General features: G+C 40.6%; 1 protein-coding gene across 2 annotated transcripts in view; it reads left to right on the top strand.

The window, feature by feature from the left end:
• Nucleotides 1-605: 605 nt before the first annotated feature.
• Nucleotides 606-21,584, top strand: part of LOC120064486 (leucine-rich repeat flightless-interacting protein 2-like) — an 84,822-nt gene continuing 63,843 nt past the window's right edge. For both annotated transcript variants that reach the window (XM_039015096.1, XM_039015095.1), the window contains exon 1: nt 606-1,258. In XM_039015096.1, the coding sequence (XP_038871024.1) occupies nt 1,169-1,258 (90 nt within the window). In that variant the 5' untranslated portion in view covers nt 606-1,168. The remainder of the gene's footprint in view (nt 1,259-21,584) is intronic.

The following is a 21,584-nucleotide window of genomic DNA, read 5'->3' as shown; positions in this document are numbered from 1 at the left end:
GTCATTTTTTTTATATATAGGTATGACAAAAAGGCATGATGGGTATTATTATTATGGTCATAAAACTGGGTGAAACGTGGTTAATGTTCCGGGTTCCAATAACTTTAACTACACTTCTCAATATGTTATTGTCTGGGTATTATCACGTCTATGATCAAGTCAATGAGTTTATCGGACTTCCTATAGTGAACACGGATCAACAATTAGGCAACAGTTTGGCTTATGGAGCAACAACCATGACTCAATAGAATTTAAATTACCACAATATTACCAACCATATTTGGTAGTTTATTGCTAGTCTACAATCTGAATATGCTACTACTTGGAAAGTACATGATATAATTCCAAGAAAATACAAATACCCCAATCACGTTGAGATACTTCATAGGAACTTAATTGAATGAACATGGAGGGAAAGGGTCATATTCTACAGAACATATATTATGGCCACTTTTTTAACATATGTGGATCAAATATGATATTGTTGTGAAATATGCATATCCATTTGTCATAGTCTACGCCTTTAAGAAGTAGCCTACAAGATAAGGTTTCTGTTTTTAGCTCTCACCACTCATCATTAAAAATAGCGAAGAGGGTGTGAGAGAGTGCGGTAGCAACATAGCCCTCAATGGCAATTTGGTCGCTGGAGAAGGCTGCATGAGCCCCGGAATATGTATTTCGCTCATGTCCTCATCCGGGACCGACTCAACTTTAGGATACTTTGACAGCATCGTGGCTCCTTCCAAGCGTGTTCACCAAGTTTTTATTTTTTTTAGATTGTATTTTTATGTAATCGTTTTTCTTACATAGGCTATACAATAATTTTGATTCCATATCTGAATAGATGTATTGCCAGTCAAAGTACCTTTATGAAGCACTCAACTATTTGTGAATTGCTCTGGGAAGAACAGGTGTTAAAAATCTGCGGATTCAATACAAACATTTGTTACAAAGTTGCAATTTAGCGTTTGGATAGAAACAACACAGGAAGAGATCTTGAAGACGGATGTAACTCCATGACCAATGTCGCGCGCGGTAACGAATTTATGATTTGACAAATGTTGCTCCCAACACTGTGACAGTAGTATTTTCCTCGACGTGCTTTGGATTTGTCTTCTACGTTCAACGAATTGGACCAGTAGCCTAATTATCGGGCAGAAACCAAGACATGGGGACTCAGGGCACCGGACGAAAAAGAAATCCCAATAAGGACAGGTCGACGGCCGAGGATGATGCCCTTAATCTCATATCAAGAGAGGTACGTATTTTAGATGAGAACAATACGAAAGGTACTTTGCACATCCATTCAACTTCCACTACTCAGTATTTCTATAATTTCACCCTCATTTTGTTCCCTTCCTTTCTCCCAGCGGCAGGAATATACATTTTTGACACAATGAGCGCACGAGGAAATAAAGTATAGACCACACTGGACCCCAAAAGTGAAAATGTCCTCCTCATATTAGTTTGCTTTTCTCTAGCAGTCTAGCCAAATTATTGTTTTGTAAATCTACATTTCATTGTTGCTTTGGTTGCAAATGTAAATGGTGCCTGTCCAGTGCCAGACACGTGCCCAACATAAAGAACAAATTGCGTGTCAATGACATTAATTGGCTAACTCACTGTATAGTTTTAATCCTACTTTATGTGCACAAAAGCACTGATGTATAAATTCCCCTTGATGAATGTAGACTAGGCTACATGTTCTTGGAGCAGGTGGCAATGATCACCCTTATCCTATTTGTGGCCATGTAGCACTAACTTCTTATTTCACTTTCATTTTGCATTACATGTGCTAACCTGCAAGAATCCATTCCCAGTATGGTTTAGTCTTGGCAGCAGTGATATGCTGTTGGTTCTCTGACAGGTGCTGAAGTCGTGCCTTACTCATGTTGTGACTGGCTTACTCACTCTTCCTGGTGGACCCGCACTTCCTGTCTCTTTGTGTTAAATTCAAAAGAAACTGGTGATCTTGATGCTTCACAGATTAAACCCTGATGAAGGCATATTGAGACCAAATCGTTTGTAATACATCCATTATATCTGTGGAGCATCAAGATCTCCAATGTGCTGGAATTTCTTTTCAATTTTCCCGTGTGGCTCAGTTGGTAGAGCATGGCGCTTGCAACGCCAGGGTTGTGGGTTCATTTCCCACTGGGGGACCAGGATGAATATGTATGAACTTTCCAATTTGTAAGTCGCTCTGGATAAGAGCGTCTGCTAAATGACTTAAATGTAAATGTAAATTTAGCAGTACAGTTTCTCCATGCACTGTAATACAATAGGTGTGTGATCTATAGGCCTAGGTTTTTTTTAATCAGTCCCTTTTGTCATACCTCAACTCTTTGTTTATTTTAAATGTACATTTTAATTCTTAAAGACATGCTCCGGGACTTTGGCGAATTGTGTTTAACTATGTCAGTATTTTTAAAACCTCCGGCTTTGGGCTGGATGTGTCAATATGTAGTTCATGCATGCATAATCTATGAGCAGAATGACTGTTTTACCTCAATTAGCCACGAAGTCCGGCAGGTAGCCTAGTGGTTAGAGCGTTGGGCCAGTAACCGAAAGGTTGCTAGATCGAATCCCCGAGCTGACAAGGTAAAAATCTGTCTTTCTGCCCCTGAACAAGGCAGTTAACCCACTGTTCCCCGGTATGCCGTCATTGTAAATAAGAATTTGCTCTTAATATTAAAAAAATCTCTAGTTTGAAACCGACAGTTTTTTTTGTTGAAAATTTGTGCCACCATTTTGCCTACTGCGATAATTTGGTGATGTACTGCAAGATTGGCCCACAATCTAGCATTACAGTTTCCAACCAATGAGCTACAGCCCCGCCCCATTTGAGTGACAGCAAGCAAGATGCATTTGAGTCTTCATTGATGAGAGACAGACTGTAGCTAATGTAGTCTACACATGGATTGTGTAAACAATTGCCATTATTTTCAACATGTCAGCTGAAGAGGTAAGGTATACAGGGTATGCATATTGCTTTTAGGAACATTGATTTATGAACAGATGTATACTATATATACAAAAGTATGTGGATACCCCCTCAAATTATTGGATTTGGCTGTTTCAGCCACACCCGTTATTGACGCGTACAGCCATGCACTCTCCATAGACAAATATTGGCAGTAGAATGGCCTTACTGAAGAGCTCAGTGACTTTCAATGTGGCACCGTCATAGTTTGTCAAATTTCTGCCCTGCTAGAGCTGCCCCGGTCAACTGTAAGTGCTGTTATTGTGAAGTGGAAACATCTAGGAGCAACAACGGCTCAGCCACGAAGTGGTAGGCCACACAAGCTCACAGAACCCCAGACTGCCAGATGCTGAAGTGGGTACAAATAGTCTGTCCTCGGTTGCAACACTCAATACCAAGCCTCTGGAAGCAACGTTGGCACAAGAACTGTTCGTCGGTATTTTCATGAAATGGATTTCCATGGCTGAGCAGCCGCACACAAGCCTAAGATCACCATGCGCAATACCAAGTGTCAGCTGGAGTGGTGTAAAGCTTGCTGCCGTTGGACTCTGGAGCGGTGGTAAATGGCCACCACATTATGAAACTAGGCCTATAAATCTTTTGTCAAAGTCCATATATGGCACAATGTGGGAAACATCCCATCAACAAAAGATTGCTAGTCCAAATCAAACCTTACCTGATGCCAAGGGCCTTTTGTATGCATGATCATCTGGCATGTCTGCACCCAGCTCCGCAATAGAATATTAGAGTGATTAAAAAAAATATATATATATATATATTAAAATGTTTTTAACGTGTTTTAGTTGGCGAGACCAACAACTATGATGTTCCCTGATATGTATTTACCATAAATAGATAGCTAGCGACTTTAGATTTCATTAACCGCCCAACCATTTGATAGATCAGTCTAGTTTTCTCTGACATGAGTATCAATAGCATCCTAGCTACATGTTTGGTACAATTATGGCTGGAAGACCTTCCTCTATGGCTGGCTTGTGTGAGTGAGAGGGCTAGCTACACTACATGACCAAAAGTATGTGGACACCTGCTCGTCAAACATCTCATTCTAAAATCATGGGTGTTAATATGGAGTTGGTCCACCCTATTGCTGCTATAACAGCCTCCACTCTTCTGGGAAGGCTTTCCACTAGATGTTGGAACATTGTTGCGAAGACTTGCTTCCATTCAGCCACAAGCATTAGTTAGGTAAGAGAAACCATACGCTTTATGAGTGCGTTTGCACCGTTTTTAGAAAAATGTTGAATTGTTTATCAATTATCCATTACTAAATAGCCATAAGGATATAGTTCCGCCTTATTTGATTTTATGTGTAATGGACACTGTCCATTTAGCAATATATTGCCAATGGGCCTTTATTCATAGTGTATCTTATCCCTTATACTTACATGTTAATTTCAGCATGTCCATTTTGTAATGTGAAGTCCTTATACATTGGCAATGGACACTGTCCTATTGCAGAATAGCATGATCACACTGGCAATATATCATATCTGTAATGGACACTTTCCAATAGCAATATATTGGCAATACAGTTGAAGTCGGAAGTTTACATACACTTAGGTTGGAGTCATTAAAACTCGTTTTTCAACCACAATTTTTTTGTAAATAAACTATAGTTTTGGCAAGTCGGTTAGGACATCTTCTTTGTGCATGACACAAGAAATTCTTACAACAATTGTTTACGGACAGATTATTTCACTTATAATTCACTGTATCACAGTTCCAGTGGGTCAGAAGTTTACATACACTAAGTTGACTGTGCCTTTTAAACAGCTTGGAAAATTCCAGAAAATGATGTCTTGGCTTTAGAAGCTTCTGAAAGGCTGATTTACATAATCTGAGTCAATTGCAGGTGTACCTGTGGATGTATTTTAAGGCCTACCTTCAAACTCAGTGCCTCTTTGCTTGACACCATGGGAAAATCAAAATAAATCAGCCAAGACCTCAGAAAAAAATTGGAGACCTCCACAATTTTGGTTCATCCTTGGGAGCAATTTTCAAACGCCTGAAGGTACCACGTTCATCTGCACAAACAATAGTACGCAAGTATAAACACCATGGGACCATGCAGCCGTCATACCGTTCAGGAAGGAGACGTGTTGTGTCTCCTAGAGATGAACATACTTTGGTGCGAAAAGTGCAAATCAATCCCAGAAAAACAGCAAAGGACCCTGTGAAGATGCTGGAGAAAACGGGTACAAAAGTATCTATATCCACAGTGAAACGAGTCCTATATTGACATAACCTGAAAGGCCGCTCAGCAAGGAAGAAGCCACTGCTCCAAAACCGCCATAAAAAAGCCAGACTACGGTTTGCAACTGCACATGGGGACAAAGATTGTACTTTTTGGAGAAATGTCCTCTGGTCTGATGAAACAAAAATAGAACTGTTTGGCCATAATGACCATCATTATGTTTGGAGGAAAAAGGGGGAGGCTTGCAAGCCAAAGAACACCATCTCAACGGTGAAGCACGGGGGTGGCAGCATCATGTTGTGAGGGTGCTTTGCTGCAGGAGGGACTGGTGCACTTCACAAAATAGATGGCATCATGAGAGGGAAAAGTATGTGGATATATTGAAGCAACATCTCAAGACATCAGTCAGGAAGGTAAAGCTTGGTCACAAATGGGTCTTCCAAATGGACAATGACCCCAAGCATACTTCCAAAGTTGTGGCAAAATGGCTTAAGGACAACAAAGTCAAGGTATTGGAGTGGCCATCACAAAGCCCTGACCTCATTCCTATAGAACATTTGTGGGCAGAACTGAAAAAGCAAGTGCGAGCAAGGAGGCTTACAAACCTGACTCAGTTACACCAGCTTTGTCAGGAGGAATGGGCCAAAATTCACCCAACTTATTGTGGAAGGCTACCCAAAACGTTTGACCCAAGTTAAACAATTTAAAGGCAATGCTACCAAATACTAATTGAGTGTATGTAAACTTCTGACCCACTGGGAATGTGATGAAAGAAATATAAGCTGAAATCAATCATTCTCTCTCCTATTCTGACATTTCACATTCTTAAAATAAACAAAGTGGTGATCCTAACTGACCTAAAACAGGGAATTAATACTTGGATTAAATGTCAGAATTGTGAAAACTGAGTTAAAATGTATTTGGCTAAGGTGTATGTAAACTTCCGACTTCAACTGTATAACACTGTCCAATTGCAGTAGGAAATGTTGGCAATGGAAAAATAATTATGGCGAATGGACACTGTCCATGTAAATGCCCATTGTAATAAATTGCTATCAGGAATTTTACATGTTGGGCATTTCAGCAATTTAACAATTGTCATGCTTGTTGAAATTGAGACTGCCTAGCAGTGATAGTGGTTCCTCTTCCTTGCTCGTTGGTGTTGATTTCAGCCTGTCCATTTGGTGATGGTAAATCGCTGCTTAAAGATATTGGAAATGGACGGTGTCCATTGACATATGATAAATTGCCAGTGCCAACATTTGCAGTATGAAATATCAAATATTTACCATCACGAATTGGACATGCAGTTAAAGGCCTTAAACTAATACAGTCCACAACTGGGACACTGTACAGTACATGTGCACTCTATCTATGCTGTCCTTAGACTGTTTATGATGATTCTGAGAAATGACACATGCTCTGTCCAATCAATTTATTGCCAGTGGACAAAATGTCCATTAACTGACCTCAACCCAGTTGAGATGGTTTGGGATGAGTTGGACTGCAGAGTGAAGGAAAAGCAGCCAACAAGTGCACAGCATATGTGGGAACTCCTTCAAGACTGTTGGAAAAGCATTCCAGGTGAAGCTGGTTGAGAGACTGCCAAGAGTGTGCAAAGGTGCCATCAAGGCAAGGGGTGGCTACTTTGAAGAATCTCAAATATATTTTGATTTAACTTTTTTTTGGTTACTACATGATTCCATGTGTTATTTCATAGTTTTGATGTCTTCACTATTCTACAATGTAGAAAATAGTAAAAAATAAAGAAAAACCCTGGAATCAGTAGGTGTCCAAACTTTTGACTTGTACTGGATAGTGTGTTAACTTTTTTTGGGATTTTCTCTATCTGCACCTGGTCCTGTGTGACAACAAATGTAGTCGTCAGAATGGATCACTATTTAATTAAATATCTCAATTTGTAGCAAACGTCAAAATAATTCACTGTGGGGGATTGATCTTGATCATAAACACCTTTTGGGCCCAATACACCCGTAAATTTTTTTGGGGTGTTTGGCCGTTCTGGCAATCGTAATTTACATAGGCATTCTAGGGCAGACCTGTGCTTTTGGCACCGTTAGGTTGCTACACAGTACTGCCATACCAAGCAAAAAGGCACTAACTAACTCATTTTTAGACAAAATGAGCAATGTAATTTTTGCTACATTAAATACATGCTTAATCAGGTGGACAAGTATCCTGCCGCTATTGTGTTTTGGAGAAAATGGGGGTCATGTTAGCAGTTAGTGCATGAAGTTACTGTGAAACCAAGGTAAAACTAAAGCAATTTTTCTCACTTCCACACTATGAGCAGTTTCTGCCTTTTTGCTAGTGACCAACAGAGCTTGACTTCACACTCCAGACTGGGCACTGGGGGCCTGGGTTGCATAGTGAAAGAAGGTTGGCCCAGGACTGCCCAGCGTTATCCAATGAGGTTGCAGGGCAGGCCCAACAACTTAGTGGAAAGCACATGTACACACAGCAGAGCGAGAGCAATGACGTGGTGCCCTTGTGACATAGTAGGCAATTTTTGGGGACCACTTTTGGCTCGTGAGCACTACTTTAACACTACTAGCTAAAAAGCATACAAAAGTTTACAGTACCAAAATTCAATGTCTTACACTGAAATAACATGTTGCATTGGCTACATGATTGCATGAAGTGTGACGCCTCAGGCCACTAATTTGTGGGGTGAAAGGGCACTGCTTTCACGTTTCAACTATAAACTCTGGGTCTTCGAGACCTTTGTTTGAAGTGTGACGCACGCAGGCTGAATGTAGGCCTTGAAATGCAGTTCCACATGGTGACTTCCTGGGTGTGCCAACACACACTTTTATTTTATAGTTCTAGTTGTTAAACAGTCCTATCATGCTGTAAAAGACAAGCATCTTGAGTCACTGTCTTACATGTGATACAGCTCAGGCAGTTTCAGTAGTACATGTCTAGAGGGTGTACTTTACTTTACCACTATGCTCCCAGGGTAGTAACAGCACTGTTGAATGGGCATCTCACCTCAGACAACTGACTCACTAGTGACTGTTGCTTCATGATTACCTTTGCCAAGTCGGTAGCAGTTGGCTATCTGAATGTTATCATTTTCTGGTATGAAGTTAGTAGATTGCTATTTACTTTACAGTCTGGGGGTATTTGTCTGGGGTTACACTTTCTTGAAGTTTAGTCATTGTTGCTTGCTGTAGACCATGTGCAATGGGGAGAACATGCTGTAGTTGGTGATGTCTGCTGGTAGTTTTTAGGGTTTGATACGTACAATTTAAGGGGCAGTTCCCCACTGCTGCCCTTGCACATTTCCTGAGTGTTTAAAAACACTTTGTCAGTGGACAGTTTCCTGTTGTCATAGAACGGTAGCTTCAGGACTGTAACTGCTATACACAGAGAAATACTGTGCCTTTAAGTGCAGGCTGGGTCGAGTCCCACAATGGCAGCCCTCTGACAGGATGGTATGTCAGTCCTGATGAGCAGACCGATTCTGCAACACAGGCTTTAAAAATAGAAAGGCCCTAAAGATCAGCTGTTACTGCACCCTGCCTTCAGATTGGGTCTGTCGCGGGGGGAGGGGGTCTAATGGCGCATGCCAATAGCTTACTGGTCCACTGGAAATGGCCACTTCATGGAGAAGGCATGGCAAATGACTCTATGGCAATGGAGCCTTTTTAAGTGTAGTCTTCGAGGCATCAGGAGCTTGAGCTGTTGGTGGTTCAACTGTATCTTGTTTCTATACGGGTTGTTGTGCAGAGCAGTATTTGCTTAGAAAAAGTTTAAATGTATGGTTATAATATGTGTATCCTTGACTTAGTATGGACAAGGGAGAGGAGACCACACAGTAGGAAGGAATGTTCTGGCTCAGGAGCTTTGCACACTTGTAATTCTGTACTTTTTGCCAATGTCAAACACTTCAATATAATAATTCAAACAAGGATTTCTGGCACGTCACCATAATGAATCTTGCCAAGGTAAAAGTTCATAGAAAATGTTGAAATGTGTTTAATTCAATGGTGCATTTGAAAGATTAAACCTGGCACTAACGCTGCCAGGCTGCATCACTCCAACTTTTCACGTTATTCTTATAAACTAACACCAAGAGGCAGTTGATCTGAATTAAACTTCTATTTGTATGCCATTAATGATAAAGATCTTATGGCTACATCAGAGTTACTAATATTAACCATTGAAAACGTATCCACACGAACAGTAGGGGATGGGGGAAACTGCTATACAGTTACATTTCAGGATACATATTTTGACGACATATCGTTTTGACAATATCGCAATATTATTTTTGCAGTAGTTGGCTGTACCTGCACCAAAGCTCTATTTTAATTTTTTTTTCCTTCATAACTTGTTCTCCTTCCTTATTTTTAATAAGCGAGACAATGTTTTCAGCACTTTTATTTCCATGACTGATCAAACCTCACTATTGCCCCTCAGCAGCAGACATATGGTGAGCAACATGTTTGGAACATCAAATCGCAAGAAAATCACAGTATCAAGTCACTAAATATAGAATCATGAGAATCACAATGCAGATCGTATCGGCACCTAAGTATCATGATACCAAATCGTGACGTCCCTGGCAATTTCCAACCCTAATGAAATTGGTAAAATTTAATGGATGACAAACAGCGAGCCCGCTATGTGTTCAATACAAGAAACTCAGGAGCATTCTTCAGACCAAAGGGTGGGATATGGAAATGAAAGCAGTATTAAAAATACAGGCAAAGTGTCCTCACAGTTGAGTCTTTGAATAGTACACAGTGTTGATGATTAAGGAGGCGTTGACTCCTTGGAATTAGAAGATGAATATGGATGTAAAGGAACTTACCTCATACATTCAATAAACAAAACGGTGACTTGGTACGTGCAGAGAGGGTACAGAGGTATTACATTAGTTAAGCACAGTGTTTTGTTTGTCAGATGATCCTAAAACATTTATCGATCACCTTGTCAAGGGAAGCTAGAGGGAAGTTGATAGAAGATGAGTGAATTGCACAGTAGCTCCACTGTCTTCTTTCACCTCAGTTCCATTTGCCCTCCCAGCTATGTTGATTCCCCTAGTGTGGTGTTGGGATGTCAAGTGCTGTGATAATGATGGCAGGCCTGGAACTCAGCCTGTGGGAAGTTTGCATGAATGTACTGGTAAGAGTCCACCACAGTGTGCTGGGATCACCTCATGTTTAATGTAGGCTATTCCGTGTTAATGTCTGCAGTAAACAAATTTATTGATGCATTGTCAGCCTGTTAAACCTACATAGCAACCTTGGTTAGACATCAAATGCTAGCCTAATTTGATTCGTTTCCAGTGTTACGACGCTGAATTGAATGTCCTAATTGAGGGATTATAGCAAAAGTTAAAATTAGTCACATTGTGACCTTGTTTTTAAGCTGTCTGTATATGTGTCCTACATTCTGAAGTTGGAGTTAAATAGTGAAAAGTGTGAACACGAAAGCATGTATTTTGAATACTTGTCCTCTTACTGTTTGAGGATATGACTGGATTATGTCTGTGGAAGGTGAACGCTTCACAGTAGTGGAGGTTGATTGACTGCAGCAGTCCCCACACTCTACTGGGATGTCTTTCTCAGTGATGGTGAGGGAAGATGACACCATTCAAACCCAGAGAAGGGTTCAAGTAAGTTCCCGTTCGTCCTGCTGCACCTGCCTGACACTTTCGAAAGCAGCATGTCTCGGATTGCTTTTTGCTGGATTAGGCTAGCATTCACGACAGTGGTGGACGGGCATCCTCAGGGTAGAGCAACCTCCTGTCCTGCCAAGTACCTCAACTACACAATGATTTAATCCACAGAGTTGAGCGCAGACTAAAATTTGTATTTTTTTTATTTTTATACATGAACCTCCAACTCTGAGTCCCTATGCAGTCGATACTTTAACAATTTAAATTCTTAAAACCATACCATGTATCAGTGGAGGCTCCTCAGAGGAGGAAGGGGAGGACCATCCTCAGTGAATTTCAGAAAAATAAATTGTGAAACATTAATAAAGGTGTCCTTTTCAGATAAAACTATACTAAATATATATTATATTATATATTAAAACACACTGTCTACAGTAGCCTCAACAGCACTCTCTGGGGTAGCACCATGGTGTAGCCAGAGGACAGCTAGTTTCCGTCATCCTCTGGGCACATTGACTTCAGGACAACCTAGGAGGCTGGATTTACGCAGTAATTATGACAACTTCTGGAGCAATTTTGCCAACCTATCAGAACTCGAGCAGTATGAACTGCCAACCCAGTCAAAGGATCTGAAAATGAATCTAGTACTGAAAGCATAAGCTTCAGCTAGCTAGCGCAGCAGTGCATAAAATGTGGTGAGTAGTTGACTCAGAGAGAGACAATGGTTAAACAAATGTCTTCCAAAATGAAGAAGTATGAGCAAGAGAGCTAGCTGTATTTCTTTTCACTTACCTAGCTAGTGAATGCAGCTAGCTAGTTTAGCTTGCTCAAACAGAGAGGGATGCTATGATAGCTAGCTGGCTATGGCTATCAACACTGGGACTTTTCCAAGTCAAGGTAAGCTTTTGGTTTTATTAATTTATTGCCACCGGGGCCCGCCGGTGTACCTGCTTACTGTACTGCACGGTTGTAGCGGGTTTATCAATGCATAAGTTCTAGTAGCTAGCTGTTGAAAATAACATTAGCTAATATGGTGACAATGAAGTAGGCTGTGTGTAGAGGTTAGCGGTTATGGTGTGAAGGTTTGGCTTGAAGTTTTTTTTCACCTGGTCACAGACAGCTGTTGTATTGTGGACTGAAGTCCACAAGCGAAGGGAAAAGGTGAGAGGAGGGCACGTAGATGCATGCGAGAAGGAATTATACAACCAGCAAATCATGCTGTGTGTATGTGGTTGCTATGAAAGTGAACTGTGCGGTCATCAGGGGTGTATTCATTCCGATTCTGTTGAAAAATGTTTCGCAAAAGGAAGGGTAAACATATCTGAATTTGTCCAATAGAAACTCTCGTTTGCAACTGTTGCACTAATGATTACACCCTAGATAAGCTAGATGCAGGCAAGAGTGTGCAAGGCGGTCATCGTCCAACCTCATTTTAAACGGCACCGACCGTCACTGCCGTGTACCTATGCTTGTCCTCTGTTGCATGCCTTTTCTTTGTTTGCTGAAATCCATACTGTTTCCTCATTGCTGTTGCTCTAAGATGGCAACTCGGTGCAAATGTGCATGTGCCAATTTGAATCTCAACATGGAAACAGTCGGTGGTTGCATTTGATTAACGTTTTATTAAAACGTATGGATATCAGCAAACAAAGGCACTCAACAACAGAGTACAAACATAGGTACATGGTAAGGGTTGAAGAGTTAAAGTTTTGAAGTATCAACTGCATATCAACTCTGAGTCAGAGGTTCATTTACAAAACTCTAGTCTGCTCAACATCTGTGGATGAAATCCTCTATCAGCGCTGATGGCTGTCGAGGATTCTGTTGACTTCGGTGTGTTTTGTCTCACTGCGGTCGGGAGACAAAGTAAGTGGCAGATTAAGTTGCCTTGTCAACGTTCGGTGACAGACCAAGGGGAGTGGAGAATCAAGTGTTTAGATTAGTCTGGTACCCTGAAGTTAGGAGGGGCACAACCCACGTCTTTAAAAAATGGCACTGTCATCAATGGGACAGGCCAGATAATTGGCACATTTGAAAGTCCTACGCACACGTGTGTACGCAATCACGCACAAACCTAAATGCACAGATAAATGCAGAGATTAATTTTAAAACTGCATATACACAGACATCTAGGCTACATTGTGTCGTAGACACAAATGCATGCATGCACCAGTTACCAGTAGGCCATGTTTCTAAACTACTTTTTTTTTTTTTTTAAGTATACCCTTTTTTTATGGAACAATGAGCTGTCATTTCACTCCTGTTTCAACTTCAGCATTTCCAAATCCATTAGCTCAGCTAAAAAGTATGCCAAAATAAAGAAGCAAACTGAGGTTTACACAAACATGGAGATGTAAACATTAATTCTCTAAATATTTCTTCATGTTTAGACATGGACGAGTGGGTTCAGTTAGCCTAGCCTGCTCTGACCCTCAAAGGGAAGTTTCCATAAAAGGATGTTGAGGCACTGTGCTTTTGCTTCCTCTTGATGACATCACACACAGGGCCCGTAGAGATAGTTATCACAAATGCCTTCCTGTTTATTCGCTTCGAAACCCAGGGAGCACTGTTGATTGGTTGGTAAGAAGGAAGAAATGGCATGTCAAGAATTAAGTGGGGGAGGGTGGGTAAGTTGAGCCAAAGGAGTAAATTGAGCCACCCTTGTTTCAAAGAAATCTTACACAAAATTAGCTTAGCAAATATTTAGGAGGATGAGGTAATTTCATGGAGTCTGTGGTTTCTTCTTCACATGGAAAAGTGGCAAGCAATTTGGGTACACATGACAGATCATTACGCAGGTTGGCAGATTGCCATGTCTCATTTTCGATTCATTGAAAATGATACTTTTTTCAAAGTATCTGTCTTTTTCAAACAAGCATTGCAGAGCTGGCTACAATTTAAATTCCATCCCCCTGAAAAGATAGAACAAATATTACAACAAATATTATGGCTGAACTCAAATGTGCTGGTTGATAAAATACTTGTATTTATGGGAAATATGTTTGAAAAGGTTTTTTTGTTCTTAAATGATATTGTAAATTGGAATGGTAGAGTTATGTCCTTCATGGAGTTATCATAATTGTACGGAAAGGTCTGCTCAATCCAAGAGTACAACCAATTGATTACAGAAATACTCAGGCAGGTGGCAGCGGGAGGAGGTAGGGAACTGGTCTGTCTGCCCAATATAAAAGATCAAAACTGGCGGAGGAATAAAAATGGCATAAATAAGACCGTATACCAGTTTAATTTGAGGACCAGGATGTTGACAACTGTGCCATAGTTGGGAAGAGATTTTTGATGTACCGATTCCATGGTACGAGTTGATATATAAAAACAATGCAAGATTCAAGACATTATGCTTTTCAGCTAAAATTATTATATAGCATTCTTGCCACCAACAAAATGTTAAATATTTGCTGCATAAAATCATCGAAGCTCTGCAGATTTTGTTGTGAGGATACAGAATCAATAGACCATTTATTTTGGTATTGCCCTCAGGTAGCCTGTTTCTGGTCTCAGGTTCAGGAATGGCTGAAAATGCAGTAAAAGTATTTATCTTCAACTCGCAATCTGTGGATTCTATTCGATTAGATTGAAATTGTACGTTAAACATCACAGCATAGTTGAAAGATATGTGTTGCGTAGAAACCTGAAGTGGGTGGCCAGCAGTGCTGGATGGGATGGGCTGAGTGTTGGTAGGTGGAATTGGAGACAAGTGGGTTGCTGTGTGGGTGATAGAATGATGGTCAAAGATAAAAGTCAAAATAAAACATAATTAAAAAGTACATTTGAATGACACTGAGGGGCAGTGTTTTTACAACTAATGCCGGTTTGCCTGAGGCTGATGCCGTGCAGGTGTTTGTACACATACATATACACACACACTCATTCAAATAAACACATACAAGAAAACACACATACATGGAATAGTGCCAGACATGCACACAAACATGTACAGTTGGCATTGCTGTTATGATTTTAGTTGTCCTTGATGTCCTTTGTTTTAAATGTATTTATTATAATTTTTTTGCATTGTTTTATTCTGTCTTTTCCTTTTTTCTCTTCGTTGTTTGTGCACTGGGGGGTTCTTGGGTGTGGGGAATGGAATTCATTGTATTTTTTATTTTTTTCTTGTGGGAGGGGTCTCGAATGGTTGAGGGACAGCTATTGGGGAACTGTGGGGGGGGATCTTGGAGGGTTCGTGTTCACGTTTTTTGGCCTGGTGGTAGATCGGTCAGCGTGCCCTTGAGCAGGGCATTGACCCTGGATGCTTATGTGTGTCGCTCAGAATGGGAATCTGTTGGATGACTGGTATGATGTAGTTGTTGAGTTGCTTCACTGCAAGTATATTGTATGTTTCGGGGAAGAAAAAAAAACTAGCAAAGATCCCGCTATGGAAATGGGATCATCAATATATAGAAAGGCTTGCCAAATGAAGAAAAACATTTATATTTTCAATATTCATGTTTATTTTAAGTTCATATAATAGCATGTTTATTGAAATCAAAATACTACTTGTATTATAGAGAATGCAGTAAAGCTTCATAGACGCCCCCCCAAAATTGTGTTGTAGCACATACAGATGAAACATTATGGAGTCTTAAAGGAGGCCTGGGTAAGATCAAAATGTCAATGTTCCAACTTCAATTATGCTTTCAGATACAAATGTCAAATATACACTACTGTTCAAAAGTTTGGGGTCACTTAGAAATGTCCTTGTTTTTGAAAGAAAATCACTTTTTTTTGGTCCACTAAAATAACATCAAATTGATCAGAAATACAGTGTAGACAATGCTAATGTTGTAAATGACTATTGTAGCTGGAAACGGGTGATTTTCTATGGAATATCTATGTAGGTGTACAGAGGCCCATTATCAGCTACCATCACTCCTGTGTTTCAAATGCACATCGTGTTAGCTTATCCAAGTTTATCATTTTAAAAGGCTAATTGATCATTAGAAAACCCTTTTACAATTGTTAGAACAGCTGAAAACACTTGTTCTGATTTAAAGAAGCAATAAAACTGGCCTTATTTAGACTAGTTGAGTATCTGGAGCATCAGCATTTGTGGGTTCGATTACAGGCTCAAAATGGACAGAAACAAAGACCTTTCTTCTGAAACTTTGTCAGTCTATTCTTCTGAGAAATGAAGGCTATTCCATGTGAGAAATTGCCAAGAAACTGAAGATCTCGCACAACGCTGTGCACTACTCCCTTCACAGAACAGCGCAAACTGGCTCTAACTAGACTAGAAGGAGGAATGGGAAGCCCCGGTGCACAACTGAGCAAGAGGACAAGTACATTAGTGTCTAGTTTGAGAAACCGATGCCTCAAGTCCTCAACTTGCAGCTTCATTACATAGTACGCACAAAACACCAGTCTCAACGTCAACAGTGAAAAGGCAACTCTGGGATGCTGGCCTTCTAGGCAGAGTTCCTCTGTCCAGTGTCTGTTCTTTTGCCCATCTTAATCGGTTCTTTTTTTTGGGGCCAGTCTGAGATATGGCTTTTTCTTTGCAAATCTTCCTAGAAGGCCAGCATCCCGGAGTCGCCTCTTCGTTGTTGATGTTGAGACTGGTATTTTGAACACAACACTGAATACCTCTGTGCACACTACACCAATGTGCAGTGATTACAGTGGGGAGAACAAAAATGCCCCCAAAATCCACTCTCAAATTGCTTCCTCTTACCAATCTCTTGTTTTTACACCATATCTTTTAGTACCACGTTTGAGTAACTTCCTGTGTGGATTGATACTAATACTTTGGCGACTTACCCCAACATGCAGATCAAATTTGATTTGTCAAATGCTTTGTAAACAACAGGTGTAGATGGATAGACAAACAGTTTAAATGTTTACTTACAATTCCTGTTCCAACAATTCAGAGTAAATATAAAGTACCAGTACCAAATCGATGTGCAAGGGTACGAGGTAATTGAGGTAGCCATGTACTGTACATATACAGTTGAAGTCAGAAGTTTACATACACTTAGGTTGGAGTCATTAAAACTCGTTTTTCAACCACTCCACCTATTTCTTGTTAACAAACTAGTTTTGGCAAGTCCGTTAGGACATCTACTTTGTGCATGACAAGTAATTTTTCCAACAATTGTTTACAGACAGATTATTTCACTTGTAATTCACTGTATCACAATTCCAGTTGCTCAGAAGTGTACATACACTAAGTTGACTGCCTTTTAAACAGCTTGGAAAATTCCAGAAGCTTTAGAAGCTTCTGATAGGCTAATTGACATTTGAGTCAATTGCAAACTCAGTGCCTCTTTGCTTGACATCATGGGAAAATCAAAAGAAATCAGCCAAGACCTCCAGAAAAAGAATTGTAGACCTCCACAAGTCTGGTTCATCCTTAGGAGCAATTTCCAAACACGTGCACTTACCACATTCATCTGTACAAACAATAGTGCGCAAGTATAAACACCATGGAACCACGCAGCCGTCGTACCGCTCAGGAAGGAGACGTGTTCTGTCTCCTAGAGATGAACGTACTTTGGTGCGAAAAGTGCAAATCAATCCCAGAACAGCGGTAAAGGACCTTGTGAAGATGCTGAATGAAACGGGTACAAAAGTATCTATAGCCACAGTAAAACGAGTCCTATATCGCTCAGCATAAAAAAACAAGTCCTATACCGCTCAGCAAGGAAGAAGACGCTGCTCAAAAACCGCCATAATCAAGCCAGACTACGGTTTGCAACTGCACATGGGGACAAAGATCGTACTTTTTGGAGAAATGTCCTCTGGAACTGTTTGGCCATAATGACCATTGTTATGTTAGGAGGATAAAGGGGGATGCTTGCATGCTGAAGAACACCATCCCAACCGTGAAGCACGGGGTTGGCAGCATCGTGTTGTGGGGGTGCTTTGCTGCAGGAGGGACTGGTGCACTTCACAAAATAGATGGCTTCATGAGGAAGGAAAAGTATGTGGAAATATTCAAGCAACATCTCAAGACATCAGTCAGGAAGTTAAAGCTTGGTCGCAAATGGGTCTTACAAATGGACAATGACCCCAAGCATACATCCAAAGTTGTGGCAAAATGGCTTAAGGACAACAAAGTCAAGGTATTGGAGTGGCCATCACAAAGCCCTGACCTCAATCCTATAGAAAATTTGTAGGCAGAACTGAAAAAGCGTGTGCGAGCAAGGAGGCCTACAAACCTGACTCCGTTACACCAGCTCTGTAAGGAGGAATGGGCCAAAATTCACCCAACTTATTGTGGGAAGCTTGTGGAAGGCTACCCAAAATGTTTGACCCAAGTTAAACAATTTAAAGGCAATGGTACCAAATACTAATTGAGTGTATGTAAACTTCTGACACACTGGGAATGTGATGAAATAAATCAGTGTCTCTACTATTATTCTGACATTTCACATTCTTAAAATAAAGTGGTGATCCTAACTGACCTAAGAAAGGGAATTTTTACTGGGATTAAATGTCAGGAATTGTGAAAAACTGAGTTTAAATGTATTTGGCTAAGGTGTATGTAAACTTCCAACTTCAACTGTAAGTAGGGGTAAAGATGCTAGGCAACAGGATAGATGATAGACAGTAGCAGCAGCGCGTGTGTGTGTTGGATCTAAGTGTGTGTGGGAAGAGTCCAGCGTGTGTGCATAGTCAGTGCAAGAGTTGGTGCAAAAAAGGGTGAATGCAGGTAATACGTGTATCCATTTCGTTGGCTATTTAGCAGTACCGTCACTTAGGTTCTGAAATCACAATCACCCACTAATTATTTATTTTTTTACAGATTAAGTGTTTTGTGTTAGTAACGTATCAATATCTACAGTTTAGAAATTTGCTATGAGAAAGTCAATGAACATATAGCACAATTTTGGATTTTACCCCATCTCAAAATTGAATGGTTTTGACCGTTTGGAAGTTTTTTGTGAAAACATTTTCTCCTCCCGCTTTGGCCATGAGTGAGACTGTCTAAAGTTATTCCTCGTTATACAGGCTAAAGTTGCTCATTTCATATCTAAAAATGTCCATATACACATTGTTTAAAGCAAAACTACCAAACCTATTGCTGACGGTGAACCTGAACAATCAAAATAAAATCTATTGTAAGCCCCTTTCAACAGGTATAGCCAGATGAGTTGTATCTCTTACTTTTATTCTGGTAAAACACAATTTAACAGTGTATAGATAACATTAACCTAGAAAATTATACTGAACAAAAATATAAATGCAACAATTTCAACGAGTTACAGCTCAGAAAAAAATCTGTCAATTGAAATGGTTGCACATGGTCTGCGGTTGTGAGGCCGGTTGGATGTACTGCGCAGTTCTCTAAAACGACGTTGGTGGTGGCTTATGGTAGATAAATGAACATTCAATTCTCTGGCAACAGCTCTGGTGGACATTGCTGCAGTCAGCATGCCAATTGAACGCTCCCTCAACTTGAGACATCTGTGGCATTGTTTTGTGACAAAACTGCACATTTTAGTGGCCCTTTATTGTCCCAGCACAAGGTGCACCTGTGTAATGATCATGCTGTTTAATCAGCTTCTTGATATGCCACACCTGTCAGGTATATGGATTATCTTGGCAAAGTAGAAATGCTCACCAACAGTAAACAAATTCAAACAAAAAATGTGAACTTTTTGTGCATATGGAACATTCCTGGGATCTTTTTTTTACATGTTGTGTTTATGTTTTTGTTCAGTCACTCGACTAATAAAGCCTAATATCGCGCAAGCCATTTTAGCATTTGAATGCTAAAGGTGCCTTGCAAATGTGCAAGATCAGAAACAGGCCGCCTTCTCCACGTTCAGGAACAGGCCGCCTACTCCACGTTGGTCAGTGCACAAAGCTGGGAAGAGGTGCGCAGTTTGACTAGGCTACTGATATTCCCTAGGGTTGTTCTACAAGTCGTTTTGCATGCTGATCAATGACTGTCAACGTAGTTACATGCTTAGTTTGACACTGAAGGAGAGGATGCATCAGTTTTTTTTTTTTTTACTTTGATTTTTGGAATGTAGTTAAAGTAATTTGAGCAAAAAAATGTGAATCGGCAATTCTTAACGTTTTGAATAGATTTTCGGACCGATGTAAGCTACATTTGGATCGGTTTGGGGTCCGTGGACCAATGCAGTCGTATTTTTATGCATTGGTCCCAATTGAAATGTTTATCTGTGAATCGTTACATCCCTAGTGTTGCAATGTAAACCGATACTGCCTTAAATCTAATGCCACTCTGTCTTTCCTCCCTACCCTGAAATGAAAAGCCAGACTGAGTTATTTTGTTTCTCCTCAGGGACAACAGGGTGGCCCATACTGTGTGAACCAATGAGAAACATCTGGACGACCTTCCCAGAACAATTTTTAGCTTGGTGATGCTCGCCTTGGTTGCAGCCCCTTCCACAGTATCCACAACTGCTTTTCTGCCAAATACTAACATGCCAGCTTCATGTTACCGACTGTATCATACCACGCATTGGAGAATTTTCTAAAGTAAGCTCCATTGTCTGCAGGTGACTGTGCTATCAAATTGGGAAAACAGGTGAGATATTTTTGTAAGCAGTCTTGTGACCATGCTTGGATGCCAGAGTACATTTCAGTGTTCCACTGAACCTCATCAAAAACTGCTTTTATTATTTTCACTGCTGTCTAGTTTTGTAAATGGCACTGGACTATTTCACAGATTTGAATTACACTGCCCCCTTGAAGGAGGCTTGAAGCATACTGTTTATTTTACCCTGGTGCACTCGTGCGTGCACACAGCTGCTCACCAGTTTTTCTGAAGAGCTGGGAAAGCGGCAGCTGGTCGTGTGTGTGTGTGTGTGTGTTTGTGGTAAGGCCTCGGGTGACATGTTCTGTCATTAAAGAACAGGGGGGCAGCTGTCAGTTTATTTTCCATTTCCTCTGATTCAAGGACCTGTAGAGAACTTTTGCACATTCTATCCTACCCTAGACCAGGCCAAACCATCATACCAGCCATGCCTAACTAATAGGCCGATCGGCATGCTGTTCATGTTCAACAACGCATGTTTCAGGTGGGTTGTAAGTTCCACAGAACTAGAATGGTATATCATGAGTTTTATTTCGTAAACTTCAAACTTCCTACAAAGCTATTTGTTTCATCCACAGAATGAATTATTTTCCCGTGATGAAGCCATGTGAGAGAATGTTTTTTTTTTTTTTAAACCTCTGTGCTCTGTGACTGACACTTTGTTTTGGATGTCCCTTGTTGTGCACCCTGGTTCTGTTTTTTTTCAGGCAGTCTGACTCTCTTATCTGGCCACGTCTCTACTCAGCCATATTTTGGTCATTTAAAAAGGTTGTTTAGCCAATATTGCTCCTTGTCTGTGTGTGACGCTGTCTCTTGGTTAGTGTCTGGCGTAGAACCTTGAGTCACTATGTCTGTGGGCATAGAATAGGCTGGGACTTGGCTCTGCTGGGATGCTATTGCTAGGTCATTGTTAGTGCCTGGCTCAGCGCCCACACCCTGTTGGAAAGCAACAGAGCTTGTGCAAGTTTGTAGCATTACCAGTACGTCTATACTTGGTAATCAATGTGGGTCTTAGAAATAGTGCCTAAAGCAGGTTATAATTATACTCTTGACTGTGCCAATCAAGATACTCTGCTGCTTGAATCCATTTTCTGGTTGGACCTCATTTTCCCAAGTTATTTTAACCTCCGCTTAATCAAATATCGATGTCGTTCTGTGTCCTCTCTTTGTCCAGTCTGTCGGCGCCCTCTGCCTTTTTATAATGCCCGGA

This window comes from Salvelinus namaycush, chromosome 19 (genome assembly GCF_016432855.1).
Source record: "Salvelinus namaycush isolate Seneca chromosome 19, SaNama_1.0, whole genome shotgun sequence".
Taxonomy (NCBI): domain Eukaryota; kingdom Metazoa; phylum Chordata; class Actinopteri; order Salmoniformes; family Salmonidae; genus Salvelinus; species Salvelinus namaycush.
Note: the sequence above shows the minus strand (reverse complement) of the source record. Positions and strands in the feature narration are given on the sequence as shown.